The sequence below is a fragment of the Pelophylax lessonae genome (genome assembly GCF_965119305.1).
Source record: "Pelophylax lessonae genome assembly, chromosome: 10".
NCBI classification, from domain to species: Eukaryota; Metazoa; Chordata; class Amphibia; order Anura; family Ranidae; genus Pelophylax; species Pelophylax lessonae.
The window spans coordinates 228807936-228826635 of NC_138777.1; the positions used below are offsets into that span (position 1 = coordinate 228807936).

General features: G+C 48.1%; 1 protein-coding gene across 2 annotated transcripts in view; it reads left to right on the top strand.

The window, feature by feature from the left end:
* The window catches only part of PLEKHG4 (pleckstrin homology and RhoGEF domain containing G4), a 182776-nt gene that overhangs the window by 144502 nt on the left and 19574 nt on the right, over positions 1-18700 (top strand). For both annotated transcript variants that reach the window (XM_082270023.1, XM_082270024.1), the window contains exons 14-17: positions 1236-2125; positions 12821-13070; positions 18137-18226; positions 18338-18562. In XM_082270023.1, coding sequence (XP_082126149.1) covers positions 1236-2125; positions 12821-13070; positions 18137-18226; positions 18338-18562 — 1455 coding nt within the window. The remainder of the gene's footprint in view (positions 1-1235; positions 2126-12820; positions 13071-18136; positions 18227-18337; positions 18563-18700) is intronic.

Below are 18700 nucleotides of genomic sequence, written 5' to 3' on the forward strand. Positions count from 1 at the left end.
CCCTGAACTCTGCACTCTACACGGCGCACCCCTGAACTCTGCACTCTACACGGCGCGCCCCTGAACTCTGCACTCTGCACACGACACGCCCCTGAACTCTGCACTCTGCACACGGCGCGCCCCTGAACTCTGCACACGGCGCACCCCTGAACTCTGCACTCTGCACACGGCGCGCCCCTGAACTCTGCACTCTGTACACGGCGCGCCCCTGAACTCTGCACTCTGTACACAGCGCGCCCCTGTACTCTGCACTCTGTACACGGCGCGCCCCTGAACTCTGCAAACGACGCACCCCTGAACTCTGTACCCGGAGCATTCCTGAACTTTGCATGCTATACGTAGCACATGTTGTACATCGCGTAATCCTGAACTCTGTACTTGGCACACCCCAGATACAGCTGGCCCTTTGAGGGCATCCATACTGCTGAAGCAGCCCATGATGAAATTGGGTTTGACACCCCTGCCCTGTAGTGTATATATGAGAATTGCATGTATGTGACCTTGGGGAACCAAATACAAGTGCTTCGCCCAGCCTGGCCACTTCACACGCAAGTGGATTGGTTGGCTTGTTCAATAACCTGTAGTCTCTGCATAGGTCCGTTATTAGCCTGTCTGCCCTTGTTTAGCCAGCCTTTCGTTGCCAATAGCATGACCTTTAAGCACTTGCATCTTTCTAGCCTCAAGTTAAATTGGAAAAAATCATGGAAATGGTAGTGACGGTATTATGTTGTATTACAGGGAGTGCTGCATATTGGGTACACCAGAGAATCATTGGTTTTACAGAACACGGAAGTAGTGAAGATCAAAGACTAGAGCATTAGCATGTGAATGCCCAGTCCCATAATTGGCACAGTGGTTGGCCAGGGTTCTTGAGAGATCTCCTGTGGCGTTTGTGGCAACCCCGGAGCACCACCCCGCCCAGATTACTGGGATGATCACATATCATCCAACGCCGCTCTGTGCCGGCTGAGGCGAAACTAAAGAGGGTTTGTTTTCTTTGAATTCAGATGAGTTGGATGTTTCTGGCTCTTCCCATCCACATTCCCCGAGCTCCTTTCTCTTTAATAGCTCCAAAGCACCTTTCTTCTTATCACAACTTATGGAGGAGACATTAAATGCTCTATGGTAATAGAATTCAGTTGCAGCTGGTGTAATCAGCAGTTTAATGATCAATTGACTGCAGATAGAAGTATTTGTGATCGCCCCGTTCTGACTTATTGTGTTTGTTCCTCCAGGCATATGAATGGGCATTGGAAGGCATGCGACGACTTGCCACCGTCAGTTTGGACGACTGCAATTCCCCGGAGTTGTGTACCGGAGCTATCGAGAGTCTGGAGAAGTACCAAGTGCAGCACCCGGAGATTGCGGAGAAGAAATTTGAGGAGATGAGGGAGCTCGCCTATGAGCTGAAAAGCGACAAGGGAACTAAGCAGTGGAAGTTTGCATGGTCAAAGTGCCAGGAGGCCAGACAAGTGTTCGAGAAGAAACTGGAGGCAGCACTCAGGGCTAGGCATTTACTGATTGGGGAGCAGACCTCTCCACGGCCACTCTCCCAAAGGAGACGCCTAAACAGTGTAGACCAGAAAATCCCAAATACTTATCTCCAGAACAAGCCCCTCAGCTCCCCGCTTTGCGGCAGGGAGAGGAGGCTGGGCAGAGTTCTCTCCAACCGACCAGAAGTTGGGTATTCTATGGAACAGGCACCCTACAGAGTGAGCTCTTCCTGCTCCAGCGCCAGCTCCGTTGCCTCCTCGGATTTCCGAGTTCGTAAAATGTCCCTTCAGAGCATTCCTGGTGAGGATTTCAACTTAGAACTTTTCCACCAGGTGCCATCTGGATCTTCCACCCCCACCCCATCCCGGCCCATGGGCCGAAGGTTACTGAGAAAGGCTCAGAGCTTTGACCTTCCTGGAACTGATGCAGGGACTCACGGTTGCCAAAGGAGGCTGAGTGAGCCCGCTAGGCGAGGGAACACCGGAGTTTTTATTAAAGGCCTGGAAGTGAGCAGCACGGAGATCGCAGACCGACCTTGCAGCCCCCGACAACCCCTGGACTGGTCAGCAGAGAGGATACTTAGTGACAGGAGGAGTAGCGTCTCCTCGGTCGATGGGAGAAGTCGCACCAGGTATGAAATCTTCTGACATGCTTGATCTAGTTGCATATTATTATTATTAAAGAGGAAGTAAACCCTCCTCTGCAAGTTGTACCTATAGGTAAGCCTATGATAAGGCTTACCTATAGGTACTGTAAATATCTCCTAAACATGTACCGTTTAGGAGATACTTACCTTACATGCAGCCAGTGACGTCACTGGCGCATGCGCTCTGAAGGAACGGCCGCTCATGCCGTTCCTTCAGAGCCCCGTGCCGTGACTGTTGGCTCCCACGCGCGTGCGCGGGAGTGAGACGTCACCGCGGCTCCGGCCAATCAGATGGCCGGATGCCGCGATCCGGAATATGGGTGACTGGACATGTTGCCCGTCATAGAGGTAAGCGGGCGGCACGGCGGGGCTCGTTCTAAGGTAAGTATTTCATAATGAGCTAGTATGTGATGCATACTAGCTCATTATGTGTTTCTCTTTCAGGGTGAAGAAAAAAAAAAAAAAAATATATATATATATATATGTGGGTTTACAACCTCTTTAAGGATTTCTATAGCGCCAGCAGTTTACGCTGCAATATTAGAGGGAGACAGTACATATACAATATAATACAAGAGGATTAAGCGGGCCTTGCTCAGAAGAGCTTACAATCTAAGCATATTGTGTTGTGTTCTAGGTACCTCATACTATGGTCATGGTATTGGCTCCTTCTGACTTAAAGTGGCTGTAAATCCTCACATTTACCCAGTGAAGTGGCTGGCCTCAGATGATACACAGAGATTAAACAAATTCTCCTATGTAGGTTGTACCTGTTTGTCTACAGCCACCTCCCCTCCTACCTATACATCCATTGTAAGTGCAGAATTTACACAGGATCTCTCAGCTCTGAAAAGAAGGGGGCGGAGAGTTGAAGTTACATCAGTGATAGCTCTGAGAACTGATTGAAGAAAAGGGACACGCCCCCTTTCACACAGGAACATAGCGGAGACTGTGCCCCCTCCCCTGTCCCCATTTTTCTCTTGGTGTCAGGAAAACTTGTCAGAAATTATTTATGTTGATAGACAGTGGAGAGAATTGACACCTAGTGCTCTGGATTGAGACACACTGTAGAGCAGTGAAGGGGAACCTTGGCACCTCAGATGTTTTGGAACTACATTTCCCATGATGCTCAACTACACTGCAGAGTGCACGAGCATCATGGGAAATGTAGTTCCAAAACATCCGGGGTGCCAAGGTTCCCATTCACTGCTAAAAAGGGATATGCTTTGTCTACTATGACACCAGTTATTTGATGGTTCACTTGAGAGCGGACACAAGCACACTGACAGCTTGTGACAGTTATCACTCCCGGCATTCCTTGAATGTAACAGTTTTCCCGCAGGGGTGTCCAAACTACGGCCCTCCAGGTGTTGCGGAATTACACATCGCATGAGGCATTGTAAATCTCTGACATTCACAGACATGACTAGGCATGATGGGAATTGTAGTTCCTGAGCAGCTGGAGGGCCATAGTTTGGACACCCCTGGGTAAGTTGATGGATTTAGTTCTGCTTTAAATCTAATCTAAAACCAAGAAACCTCAGCGCAATCACTAGAAGGTAGAGTCCCAGTGCTTACAACCACTAAATGGGGGTTAAGGCTTAAATCCACTGAATCTTCAGTGTCAGTGCTGCTACTATCCTCATTAAGTAGATTAATGTCAGTACTGTCAAAGAGAAAACTGCCCAAGGGACATTAACGAGACACCAAACCAAGAAAGAAAAATGTAAAATATAAAAAATTTGTATTCTACATTAAAAAATATTCAACGCATATTTTTAAAATTGTTCTGATAAGCATCAATACAAAAATATAAGAATAGATACCATAGTTATAGGTCACAAAATATAGCTGATAATTCAGAATGCTGAATCCTATAAAAAGTTCCACTCTACGCGTTTCGCGAGGCAAAGCTCGCTTCCTCAGGAGAAAGACCTATAAACATCTGCAATTACAGACAAGGTTGTTAGAAAAAAAAAAATAGCAGGCCTCCCTCTGAGGTTTCTCAATCCCCTATTCCCCTCCTCCTTTGGTTGTGACATAGCGGGCCTCTCTCTGGGTGTTTCCCCTGTCCCCTATTTCCCTCCTCCCCCTTTGGTTATGCCAAAGCGGGCCTCTCTGGGTTTCCCTTATTTCCCCCTCCCTCTTTGGTTATGACATAGTGGCCTCTCTCTGGGTGTTTCCCCTGTCCCTTATTTCCCCCTCCCCCTTTGGTTGTGACATAGCGGGCCTCTCTGGGGTTTCCCCTGTTCCCCATTCCCCCCCCCCTCTGGGTGTGACATAGCAGGCCTCTCTCTGGGGGTTACCCTGTCCCCTATTTCCCCCTCCCCCTCTTTGTGACATAGCGGGCCTCTCTCTGGAGTTTCCCCTGTCCCCTATTTCCCCCTCCCCCTCTGGTTGTGACATAGCGGGCCTCTCTGGGGTTTCCCCTGTCCCCTATTGCCCCCTCCCCCTCTATTTGTGACATAGCGGGCCTCTCTCTGGGGTTTCTCCTGTCCCCTATTCCCCCCTCCCCCTCTGGTTGTTACATAACGGGCCTCTCTCTGGGGTTTCCCCTGTCCCCTATTTCCCCCTCTGGTTGTGACATAGCGGGTCTCTCTGGGGTTTCCCCTGTCCCCTATTTTCCCCTCCCCCTTTGGTTGTGACATAGCGGGCCTCTTTGGGGTTTCCCCTGTCCCCTATTCCCCCCACCCCCCTTCATTTTTTTTTTTTCCATAACAACGTCTGTAATTGCAGAGGGTTATAGGTCTTTCTCCTGAGGAAGCAAGCATTACCTCACGAAACGCGTAGAGAGGAACTTGTATGAGTATCAGAATTCTGGATTATCAGCTATATTCTGTGACCTATGTAACTATGGATATTTATTCACATGTTTTTGCACTGCTGTTTATCAGAACAATTTTAAAAGTTAAAAGTATGTGTTGAATGTTTTTAAATGTTGATTAAAAATTTGTATATATATATTTTTTTTTTTTTTACATTTTTCTTTCTTGGTTTGGTGTCTCGGTAAAGTCCCTTGGGCAGTTTTCTCTTTGTATCTACATTGGGACTGAGATACTCTCATGCCCTACGCATGCCAGTACTGCTGCCCACACCTCGGGTTCCCACAAGTAAATGAAATGCATTCAGGCCCACCCTGCCCGTGATTCGGCCAGTCCCTGCTGTCCCGGCCGAAGTTCACTCAGTGTATGGCTCCCTAGATACAGCTCCGTCCACAGCTGCCCCCCACAGTACTTCTTTTCCACCACTAGATGTCCTTAGTTATCTGGGTTTAATGACGGTCTGCGCCATTCATGACTAACGACATCTAGTGGCAGAAAAGAAGCATTGCAAGGGGCAGCTCTGGATGGATTGAAGGTCATTGCTGCAGCAAAGGCTTTTTATTTAATCTTTCTACAGACTCATTTATTTATTTTTTTCACCAATTTTTTCCCTTATTTCCATCATTTGGTCTGATAATTATACCAGTAAATGCATTTTGCTATATTTATTCAATAACTGCAAAAAATAAACCTGTACTCACATTACTGTATCTAGTGAGGAGAAGCAGCGCGGTCACCCTAGGACAGTAAGTGTGTCGGGACTGCAGAGAACCCCTCCCCTTTTCCATAATATTGGGGGAGGGGGGTTTTCTGTAGTCCACACAGAGAACTGGGAACACTGCAAACTAAAAAGACCTCATGCACACAGGGTGTAAAAAAAAAAAAGTGTCGCTTTTACAGGCATCTGACATTTATTTGAGCCTGTAAGCACACCTTTTTGTTAGCCTATCTATCCATGCACACATAGGCATTTACAGGTGTATAAGAGGAGAGGTTACAGAGCGAAAAAAAAAAAAAAAACGCAACACCAGCGCATTTAAGGAAAGGAGCTATTGGGCAGAAAAAACACTGAACGCACCTAAACGCGTTCAGAGCTTGACTGTTCATTCCAATTGCCAGAATAAATTAATATTCTGGCCAGTGGAATCAATGAACGCCCAAATGCTTAAAGCGGAGTTCCACCCAAAAGTGGAACTTCCGTTCATTTGCTTCCTCCCCCCCTCCGGTGCCACATTTGGCACCTTTCGCGCGCGGGGGGGTTACCTGTTTTTGACAGGTACCCTTCCCCACTTCCGGGAGATGGCGCCACGGCTCTGTCCCTCAGAAGTTTGGCCCCCTCCTCCTTCCCCCGCTGCCGAGCCAATCCGAATGTGCAGCGCGCTTCACGTATGCGCAGTAGGGACCCGCCAGTGAAGCCTTCACTGCCGGGTTCCCTTACTGGCAATGGCGGCGGCAGCACCCGACAGCCGATGGAAACATCAGCTGCGGTACCGACATCGCTGGACTCCAGGACAGGTAAGTGTCCTAATATTAAAAGTCAGCAGCTACAGTATGTGTACAGTAGGTGTAGCTGCTGACTTTTAATTTTTGGAGGGGGAGGCTGGAACACCGCTTTAACATGCCTAAACGCGTGTGAAAAACGTGGCTTTATGCCCCTTTCACATCTGTGCGACCTAAAAGTCGCACGATTTTTGACTGGACTTGAAGCAATATCTGTGTAGTCTTTGAGGGCTGTGGACCTCAAAATTCATCAAAGTTGGACCAAAGTAGCGCAGGGACTACTTTGAAGTCGCACAGATATGAACTGTACTCATTGGAAATCATGGAGTACAACTTGTCATGCGACTTTGCAGTCTCAAGCCTGAGGACAAATCGCACAAGTGTGAAAGGGGCCTGAGGATTGTTTTTTAAGCTGCTTTTTTACTGCAAGGAGCAAAAGTGTGCAGAAGAGCAAACAAAAAAAAAAAAAAAAACCCCTCCGGTGAAGCGAGGCCAAAGAGTACAGCAGAGGAAACTTCGCTTAGAACAGTGAAGACTTGACGCCTTAGACCAGGGATCCTCAAACTACGGCCCTCCAGCTGTTGCGGAACTACACATCCCATGAGGCATTGTAAAACTCTGACATTGACAGACATGTTGGGAATTCTAGTTCCTGAACAACTGGAGGGCCGTAGTTTGAAGACCCCTGATTAACACTTAGAAGCCACAGAGAAGCTGAGCATAAGATTTACAAATATGATGACCACTGTGCAACTAAGACTGGATATTTGAGGCAGCACTCCTCACATTGGGGAATCTTTAACTGTACAAAAAAAAGGGTGAAAACACCTAGTGTAGGATACAAAGATACAAATTAGACTCACAAACCAGTAGTGAATAGTAGCATATCATAGATGAAGAAACCAGAAGTCTGTCCTCCAACCAGCTGAGTTTTGGGGGACCAGCCCCGTTTCTTAGGGGTATTGCCTGAAACATGTCAGCTGGTTAAGTCCTAGGTCATTACTGCCCTGAGGAAGGGGGGTGGACTCCTGAAACATGTCAGCTGGTTAAGTCATATATCATTACTGCCCTGAGGAAGGGGGTGGTCTCCTGAAACATGTCAGCTGGTTAAGTCATATGTCATTACTGCCCTGAGGAAGGGGGGGGTGGTCTCCTGAAACATGTCAGCTGGTTAAGTTATACGTCATTTCTGCCCTGAGGTAGGGGGGTGGTCTCCTGAAACATGTCATCTGGTTAAGTTATACGTCATTTCTGCCCTGAGGAAGGGGGGGTGCTCTCCTGAAACATGTCAGCTGGTTAAATTATACGTCATTTCTGCCCTGAGGAAGGGGGGGTGGTCTCCTGAAACATGTCAGCTGGTTAAGTCATACGTCATTACTGCCCTGAGGAAAGGGGGGGTGGTCTCCTGAAACATGTCAGCTGGTTAAGTTATACGTCATTTCTGCCCTGAGGAAGGGGGGTGGACTCCTGAAACATGTCAGCTGGTTAAGTTATACGTCATTACTGCCCTGAGGAAGAGGGGTAGTCTCCTGAAAACAGGTCAGCTGGTTAAGTCAGGCGTCATTAGAGACCATAGGAAGTGATCGGCTCGCAAGATTTCTGACAGGATCAATAGGTTTATTATTGCAGTTATTGAACAAATATAACGCACTGCATTTATTGGTATAATTCACAGATCAAACTGAAGGTAATAAGGGAAGTTTATCCTTAGGATTTATGTACACTTGAAATACATTCGATGCAGACAGAGAAATGAGGTCGTATAAAAACAGTGGGATGCCGACACTGATTTACTGATGTTTTGAACGGGGACGGATTTTCCAGACTAGCTGTCTGAGGGGTATAAAAATAAAATCTGTAAGAACTCCCCGCACCCCATCTGCTTACTGCGTGTTTGTAAATGGTGCTGATTGCGCTGCAGCGAGCACAGTTGGCGTGTTGCTGGTATGTGGACAGATGGCAGCTGATATTCTGAAGATAAAACAACATCGACACTTCTTAGAAAAGGAGAGATGAAGTCAAACGTTCCTTTTTTTTTTTTTTTGGTAGAGTGGCAGAGGGTTGTTGTGTCCCCATTGTTGTGATTTACCCCTTCTTGTCCCAGAGATGTGACGGGAAATCTCAACTTTCTAAAGTGGTCACCCAAACAGTTCCCATCTAACCCTTCCAAAGCAGAACTCTGGTGAAAAAAAAAATAAAGAAATAAATAAATAGCCTTTACAAAGATCAGGGGCGTAACTACAGGGGTTGCAGTGGTTGCAATTGCAACCGGGCCCCATGCTCCAGGGGACCTGTGTGGCTCCCCTGTACACCTGAATAGGATAGGAGCTGCTGTAGCTGCAGGAGGAAAATGGAGGAGATTGGTTCCTCTCTATGCTGCCCCCGCCGCCCCTCTTATCCAGTTCACTTGGGTTCTGCTGTCTCTGGGCCCCTGTGTGCTCCCCTGCCCCCCCCCTACTGTGACCCCCCCACTGTGATCCCTCCTCTCTCCTCCCCCCCCCCCCCCACTGTGCTCCCTCCCCTCTGCTGCCGGCTGTTGCAGGGGATGTGTCACAATAGAGAACCAGGAAGGGGGTCAGTAAATATTTAATTTACCAGCTCCTTCCTTTTCTGAATGGACAGAGTCATAGTCAGTCACATTGTATAAAAATAAAATGATAAAGAAATAATACAATTAAAATACCAAACAAATAAAAACTACTGACACCAGTGAGTGAACTTCCAGGATTGCAAAGGTCACACTTGTCACCGGGCCCTGGCATTCCACCACCGTGGGGAGGTCCCAAGATGGCAGGAAGGGGACCCACTGTAGAACTTGTCAAAGGGTCCCGCTGTGGGACTGTAATAAAGGGCCCCGCAACAATAGTAAAGCGCCCCATGATCAGTGGGAGGAGCCCCAGGCTTGAAGGGAAGGCCCCGGCCAGGGGGTCCCTTCATGGTTTCTTGCATCGGGGCCCTGAAGGTTCTAGTTACGCCAAAACGTTTGCTGCATCAATGACTTTCAATCTGTCCAGAGCTGCCCCCGCAGTACTTCCTTTCCACCATTAGATGTCCTTAGTCATCTGGATTGAATGATGCTGATCGTCACTCAGTGCAGATGACTAAGGACATCTAGTGATGGAAAAGCAGTATTGTGGAGGACAGATTGAAGGTCAGTGCTGCAGCCGAGACAGTCGTCCAGTGCCCAGGGCAAAGAAGCCAAACTGCGCCCACTCCCCTTCATTATGTGTGAGTTTAGGGGATGCTGCTATCCCCGGCAGTCATTCTTTTGTCAAAATGCCTTGTATCAGAATGAGCTCACTGGCGCCCCCATCCATACAATAAAGCACTGCGCCCAGGGCAGCTGTTCCTCCTACCCCGGCCCTGGCTGCAGTAAAAGCTTCTGCTTCTATAGGTTGGGCTGGTTTAGGACTAATGTGCTGCACGCAGGGGAGAAGAGGGGGTCAGGACAGGCAACACTGCTTGAGATTTCAGTACAGCAGAGGCAGAGTGAAGCAGGAAGCTGTGAGATCACTGGATTTCTGGCAGATAAACTTGTTTTTTTTTCTGTACTTGAAGCCTTGTGTACTTCAATACTTAAGCCTGTAATACCCCATCATTGCTGGGTTAGTTATCAGTGGTGTGATAGGTTGACTGAGCCCAGGTTGTCTTTGTCCCGCCCCTCCAGCCTGTGGTTGGACAGTAAACAAGCAGTACATTAAAAAGCCCATCTCTCTGCTCTCTCCTCCTATGAGCATGCCCCTAGTAAGCACACGCACATAATCCCTCCTCATGCAGCTACTCCCACATATTCCCTCCTCATGCAGCTACTCCCACATATTCCCTCCTCATGCAGCTGCTTGCACATATTCCCTCCCCATGCAGCTACTCGCACATAATCTCTCCTCATGCAGCTACACCCACACATTCCCTCCTCATCCAGCTACTCCCACATAATCCCTCCTCATGCAGCTACACCCACACATTCCCTCCTCATCCAGCTACTCCCACATAATCCCTCCTCATGCAGCTACTCCCACATATTCCCTCCTCATGCAGCTGCTTGCACATATTCCCTCCTCATGCAGCTACTCGCACATAATCCCTCCTCATGCAGCTACTCCCACATATTCCCTCCTCATGCAGCTACTCGCACATATTCCCTCCTCATGCAGCTACTCCCACATAATCCCTCCTCATCCAGCTACTCCCACATATTCCCTCCTCATGCAGCTACTCCCACATATTCCCTCCTCATGCAGCTGCTTGCACATATTCCCTCCTCATGCAGCTACTCCCACATATTCCCTCCTCATGCAGCTACTCCCACATATTCCCTCCTCATGCAGCTACTCCCACATATTCCCTCCTCATGCAGCTACCCCCACATAATCCCTCCTCATCCAGCTACTCCCACATATTCCCTCCTCATGCAGCTACTCCCACATATTCCCTCCTCATGCAGCTGCTTGCACATATTCCCTCCTCATGCAGCTACTCCCACATATTCCCTACTCATGCAGCTACTCCCACATAATCCCTCCTCATCCAGCTACTCCCACATATTCCCTCCTCATGCAGCTACACCCACACATTCCCTCCTCATCCAGCTACTCCCACATATTCCCTCCTCATGCAGCTACTCCCACATATTCCCTCCTCATGCAGCTACTCCCACATATTCCCTCCTCATGCAGCTACTCCCACATATTCCCTCCTCATGCAGCTACTCCCACATATTCCCTCCTCATGCAGCTGCTTGCACATATTCCCTCCCCATGCAGCTACTCGCACATAATCCCTCCTCATGCAGCTACACCCACACATTCCCTCCTCATCCAGCTACTCCCACATAATCCCTCCTCATGCAGCTACTCCCACATATTCCCTCCTCATGCAGCTGCTTGCACATATTCCCTCCTCATGCAGCTACTCGCACATAATCCCTCCTCATGCAGCTACTCGCACATATTCCCTCCTCATGCAGCTACTCGCACATATTCCCTCCTCATGCAGCTACTCCCACATATTCCCTCCTCATGCAGCTACTCCCACATATTCCCTCCTCATGCAGCTACTCCCACATATTCCCTCCTCATGCAGCTACCCCCACATAATCCCTCCTCATCCAGCTACTCCCACATATTCCCTCCTCATGCAGCTACTCCCACATATTCCCTCCTCATGCAGCTGCTTGCACATATTCCCTCCTCATGCAGCTACTCCCACATATTCCCTCCTCATGCAGCTACTCGCACATATTCCCTCCTCATGCAGCTACTCCCACATATTCCCTCCTCATGCAGCTACTCCCACATATTCCCTCCTCATGCAGCTACTCCCACATATTCCCTCCTCATGCAGCTACCCCCACATAATCCCTCCTCATCCAGCTACTCCCACATATTCCCTCCTCATGCAGCTACTCCCACATATTCCCTCCTCATGCAGCTGCTTGCACATATTCCCTCCTCATGCAGCTACTCCCACATATTCCCTACTCATGCAGCTACTCCCACATAATCCCTCCTCATGCAGCTACTCCCACATATTCCCTCCTCATGCAGCTACTCCCACATAATCCCTCCTCATCCAGCTACTCCCACATAATCCCTCCTCATGCAGCTACTCCCACATAATCCCTCCTCATGCAGCTACTCCCACATAATCCCTCCTCCTGCAGCTACTCCCACATATTCCCTCCTCCTGCAGCTACTCCCACATAATCCCTCCTCATGCAGCTACTCCCACATATTCCCTCCTCATGCAGCTACTCCCACATAATCCCTCCTCCTGCAGCTACTCCCACATATTCCCTCCTCCTGCAGCTACTCCCACATATTCCCTCCTCCTGCAGCTACTCCCACATATTCCCTCCTCATGCAGCTACTCCCACATATTCCCTCCTCATGCAGCTACTCCCACATAATCCCTCCTCATCCAGCTACTCCCACATATTCCCTCCTCATGCAGCTACTCCCACATAATCCCTCCTCATCCAGCTACTCTCACATATTCCCTCCTCATGCAGCTACTCTCACATATTCCCTCCTCATGCAGCTACTCACACATAATCCCTCCTCCTGCAGCTACTCCCACATATTCCCTCCTCATGCAGCTACTCTCACATATTCCCTCCTCATGCAGCTACTCTCACATAATCCCTCCTCCTGCAGCTGCTCCCAGTCTAAATTCTGCTGTGCATGGCACTGTATGAGGCTGCTTCCAGCTCCGGTTCAGTTACTCACACGACTTGCATTAAAAAATAAATGTAATGATGTAATCCTGATTTTACTTTAAATCCATGCCCTCCCTGTGTGGCTGATAACATTTGCACAGCTGTGGAAATCTGTAATATTTTTCTCCTCTTCCCATCTAGTAAACTGCGGCACATCATCGATGAAATGGTGACCACAGAGAGAGAATACGTACGATCGCTGTGGTACATCACCGACCATTATTTCCCCGAAATGGATCGCATGGATCTTCCTCAGGATCTGCGGGGGAAGAGGGGCATCATTTTCGGAAACCTGGAGAAACTGCGGGATTTCCACAGTCAGTATTTCCTGAAGGAACTGGAGAGCTGCTGCAACCACCCCCTAAGGGTCAGCCACTGCTTCCTCCGACATGTAAGTTGGTGCAGCGCAGACTACAGAAAGCCATTTCTGCCTTCAATACGTTGGGGCCGGTTCAAGACCAGAGCACTGCACGCAGGGGAGAAGAGGGGGGCGGGGCAGACAACACTGCTTGAGATTTCTGTGCAGCAGAAGCAGAGTTGTCAGCGCAAACAGGAAGTTGGATTATTGGTTTCTGGCAGTTATTTTTCTGTACTTGCAGCCTTTATGTACTTTTAGTACTTGAAGTGTAACTAAACCCACAACAGTAAAATCAGTCTGTATATGCAGTAAAGCATGCTTGTTATACTCACTGTGGAACCGAAGAGGTTAATCCTCCGCATTGTGTAAAAAAGGCGATTGATCATGTCTCCCTGATCCTCCCCTTCTTCCACTGTCCCCAACCCATCTTCTGATTAGTAAAAAGCCTTGGGGGCACTCTGCACATGCTCAGTTCGGTGTGTATTGCTATAGATTTTTTTTTTCTCGGGAGAGTGCATGTGATCAGCACAGGGCCAATCAGCACGGTCCAGACAGAGGGTTAGGGGAAAGGCGGGAGCACTGACAACGGATGGGCCATAATAAGCCTGTGGGTGACTTCCCCATACAGCAGGGGTCTGAAACTGGTGGCCCTCCAGGTATTGCAGAACTACAATTCCCATGAGGCGTTGCAAAGCTGACAGTTACAAGCATGTCTCCTATAGGCAGAGGCATGATGGGACTTGTAGTTCTGCAATAGCTGGAGGGCCGCCAGTTTCAGGCCCCTGCTGTATGAGGAAGTCACCCACAGGCTTACTATGGCCCATCTGTTGTCAGTGCTCCCACCTCTCCCCTGACCCTCTGTCTGGACAGTGCCGATTTGCCCTGTGCTGATCACAGGCATTTCCAGCCGTTGTCAAGCACTTGAAAAAGATTTTTTTTGCATTTTTTTTTACTATATAAAGGGAAAAAGGTAATTTCTTACATTGTTCATTTATTGCTTTCATGTTTTTAGTTTTAAAAACCCAATCCTACAATCATTGGTGGTCAGTGCCACGTTTACTTAAAGTGGAGTTCCAACCAAAAGTGGAACTTCCGCTTATCTGCACCCTCCCGGTGCCATATTTTGCACCTTTTGGGGGGGGGGGGGGGTGTACCTGTTTTTGACAGGTACCCTGTCCCCACTTCCGTCGGACCTCGCTGCGGCGAGTTATGTCAGAGGTTTGGCCCCCTCCTCCTCCCTTTCTGGTCCAGTAAGAGAGCGCAGCATGCTTCGCGCAGTAGGGACCCGGCCGTGAAGCGGCAAGGCTTCACTCCTGGGTTCCCTTACTGGCAATGGCGGTGGCAGCATCCGATGGAAACATTGGCTATGGTGCCGACATCGCTGGGCTCCAGGACAGGTAAGTGTCCTAATATTAAAAGTCAGCAGCTACTGTATGTGTACAGTATGTGTACAGTATGTGTAGCTGCTGACTTTTAATTTTTGGAAGGGGGGGGGGGGGCTGGAACTCCACTTTAAATGATGCCACAATCCGTGGTGGTCAGTAGCACCCACCTTCACCTTTTGATCTGCTGCAGTTCTCCTTCCGAAAACATTCTGGGGAATTACCTAAACTTCCTGCGCTGTTACAACGGTGTAGGAAACTGTGACAAGTGTCCTGCACCATGATAACTAAGCAGATAGACCTGCAATAAAATCTAGCGCAGTGTCTGCACCTATTAATAGAGGGAATGCAGAGGTTTTCTATACGGAAATCTGCTGATGATTCCCCCCAGGTGTGACCTGTCGTACAGCTAACATCCCTCTCTCTGCTTGTGCGGTGATCACCCTACATGAGCAGAGCCTGCAGCCTAGCAACCCTTACTCCTCCCTCTCACGATGAGCTGAGTGGAGGGCAGGGACATGCAGAGAGATCGAAGCATGCAGCTCCAGTTTTCCTGTTGCATCTGTCACAGCCACAGAACTGAGATCTGATCACTTCTAAATAACAAAGCGGCTTGCACCACTTTCTTCAACCCATTCAGTGTTCACTCTTCCTCCATTGTGAATGGGGGGGAATTAACAAAGAGTTGTGCAAGCAATATACTTGCACAGCTCTTGTAAACTTCGGAGCAGCATCTGATCCGTGCTCTGAATACCAAAAGAGGCGCAAGCCTCTTTGTTAAATAGAAGCGATCAGTTCTGTGTCAGGCAGCACACGGGACAGAGAGCTAGAGCTGCATGCTCCGGTCTTACAGCTGTGCCCACTCAGCTCAGAGCAGAGGAGGGTGATAAAAATGTGCAGTCTCTGCTTGTGCTGTGCAATCACTGCATGGGCAGAGAGAGGGATGTGAGCTGTCTGCTGAAAGCTCACATCCCGTATGACTGGAGCAGGGATGGCTGTGAGATCAGAGCATTTAGCTCTAGCTCTCTGTCCTGTGTGCTGCCTGTCACAACCACAGAACAGAGAACTGATGGCTCCTTAAGGTGGAGTTCCCCCCCCCCCCCCCAAAAAAAAAATTAAGTCAGCAGCTACACATACTGTACACATACTGTACACATACTGTAGCTGCTGACTTTTAATATTAGGACTCTTACCTGTCCTGGAGTCCAGCGATGTCGGCACCGCAGCTGATGTTCCTGCCGCCGCCATTGCCGGTAAGGGAACCCGGCAGTGAACCCTTGCGGCTTCACGGTCGGGTCCCTACTGCACATGCACAAAGCGCGCTGCGCATTTCGATTAGCTCAGCAGCGGGGGAAGGAGGAGGGGGCCAGACTTCTGAGGGACAGTACCGCAGCGCTGTCTCCCGGAAGTGGGGAAGGGTACCTGTCAAAAACAGGTACCCGTTCCCCCCTCCCCCCTGAAAGGTGCCAAATGTGGCACCGGAGGGGGGGAGGAAGCAAATGAGAACTACGGTGAAACTCCGCTTTAATAACAAAAGGGGTTGCACTTCTTTTGGCAATTAGGAGCAGCATCTGCTTCATCCTCTAAATTTAGAAGAGTAATGCTTTGTGTTCATTCCCCCCCATTCACAACGGAGGAAGGGTGAGCATTGAATGGGTGGCGTTAACAAAGTGATGCAAGCCCCTTTGTTATTTTAGAAGGGATGAAGTCTCAGTTCTGTGACTGATGCAGCGCACAGAACAGAAATGCTGGAGCTGCATGCGCTGATCTCTCTGCCTGTCCCCGCCACCCACTCAAATCCGATTGGGAGGGAAGAGTAGGGTTGTTAGGCTGCAGGCTCTGCTCGTGTAGTGTGATCTCTGCAGGAGCAGACAGCGAGAGATGTGAGTTGTCTGCTGACAGGTCACATCCGTACAACAGGAATCTGCCGCAGTTTTCTATACGGAAAATCTCTGCATTCCCTCTATTGATCAGGTGCACAAAGGAAGGAAACTTGGGTAATTCCCCAGAATGTTTGTAAACACTGGAATGTGTACATTGGTGATGGTTGTTATTGGTTTATAGCAATCAAAAAGTACATTCTCTGGCATGCTGGTTTTCTGCAGTCCCATTTATAAACGGCACTCCAGGAAAAAGCTTTTTTTTTTCAATACGGCGGGTGGTATTGAGGTGATAATTGAGACAAGACATGGGAAAATGTGCGTGTATTTATAGATGCACTGACATTTTGTAATTTTATTTTTTTTTTTGTTCTTGCATACACTGTACAATGTTCCGACAATTGTATGTTCAAAGAAATGGCGCTCTAGGTGAGTGACCGACTCTCACACGTTGTGAACAGGAGCCCAGGGCGCTGCACAGCTTGTCTGTGAGATTCAGAGACATGCAAAAATCCGGAATATTGCTGCACTCCTTGGTAACTTTATTGAAGTATTAAAATCACATCACAGGTATGACGGGAACATAAAACGCAACGCGTTTCACGCTAAAGTCAGCGCTTACTCAAACCTCCAGCTAAAGTGCTGACTTTAGCGTGAAACGCGTTACCTTTTATGTTCCCGTCATACCTGTGATGTGATTTTAATACTTCAATAAAGTTACCAAGGAGTGCAGGAATATTCCGGATTTTTGCATGTCTCTGACAATTGAGTTACCAAAACCCCTGTTGGGGATTGGTGAATGTGGGCTATATGGGGACTTTCTTGGTATCATACTCATGATGTACACCAAGTTGATAAAAAATATACATTTTATTTCAAATTACAGATTTAAAAACACTTTTTATATAGAGAATAAAGAGGAAAAAAAAAAAGAAAGAAAATGTAGAAAATACATAAATTTGGACAATTTATGAAAATTGACAACAATTCGACGTGTGTGAACCCTCTTATGTTTGATTAGGTGGGGCCAATAGTGCTACCACCCATAGCATAGCCCAACGTGTTTCGCTAAAAAGCTTCTTCAAGGGCGAATTGACGATATAGGGGTTCAGTTGTTGTCTCTAAAACATTAACAAAATTATGTTAGTTATTACCGTATTTTTCGGACTATAAGGCGCACTGAAAATCCTAAAATGTGATCAAAAACTGGCAGTGCGCCTTATATATGAAAATAGTTTGAAAATTTACCGTTAACTGGATGGTTTGACCAAAGGGGTGCAAATACTGGACATAAGTGTCAATCGTTCCTTAAGGCGAAACTGCGAATCACGTGGGAAAACTGGGTGATGGAAGGAGAGAACTCCTTCACGAAGACCAGGAGGCAACGCCGGGCCAGTTATGCCACTGTGTGCCAGTGGATAGTTGATGCCTGGCATAAAGTTTCCGCCAGAACTGTCATCCGAGGGTTCGCGATCAGCACCTGCCAGTAAACCTTGCGCGGATCAACGTTCCAAAAAAAAAGTGCGCCTTATAATCCGGTGCGCCTTATATATTAAAATAGTTTGAAAATTTACCATTAACTGATACTGCGCCTTATAATCCGGTGCGCCTTATAGTCGCAAAAATACGGTATACTTTTTCAAAATGAAAGCATGTTCAGTTCTCTCAGCAAGTTTCCAAATGGATCATCCCCATGCTCAGTGCAGTGCTCTCCATGCAAAACCACTATCAGGCCAGGTGAACATACAATTGCGTGTTGCTGTAAACACGGTATAAACTAGAGATCCCCATTTAATGACTCATTTTTGTCTTTTTTTTTTTTTTTTTTCTTGTACAGAAAGACCAGTTTGGGATGTACGCCTTGTACAGCAAAAATAAGCCGAGGTCGGATTTGTTACTCGCCAGCCACGGGAATATATTTTTTAAAGTAAGAACATTAAACTTCCTGCTATGACTTTGTACTTGCTTTATCCCCAGATGTGACGCTGATGCTGGTTGCCTTCGGTGGTAATTAGGTTCTGTTTTTGGTTATCTTTAGTATAAACAGCGTCAGCTGGGAGACAAGATGGACCTCGCTTCTTATCTGCTAAAGCCGATCCAGCGTATGAGCAAATATGCCTTACTCCTGAAGGATCTGATCAAGGAGTGCGGAGAGGCTCAGGAACAGGAGCTGGTGTATCTGCGGGCTGCGGAGGAAATGGTCAAGTTCCAGCTTCGTCACGGCAATGATCTACTAGCCATGGATGCCATACGAGACTGTGATGTGAGTCAACATGAGGGCATCGGGAGTTGAAAAGCGTGGATATAGACAGTTCACCTTATCTAAACTAAAGTCTAAAATGACCAAACTGCAGGCAGCCTCTTTATTGCAGAATAGATGTGCAATGTCTCTTCTGCTATA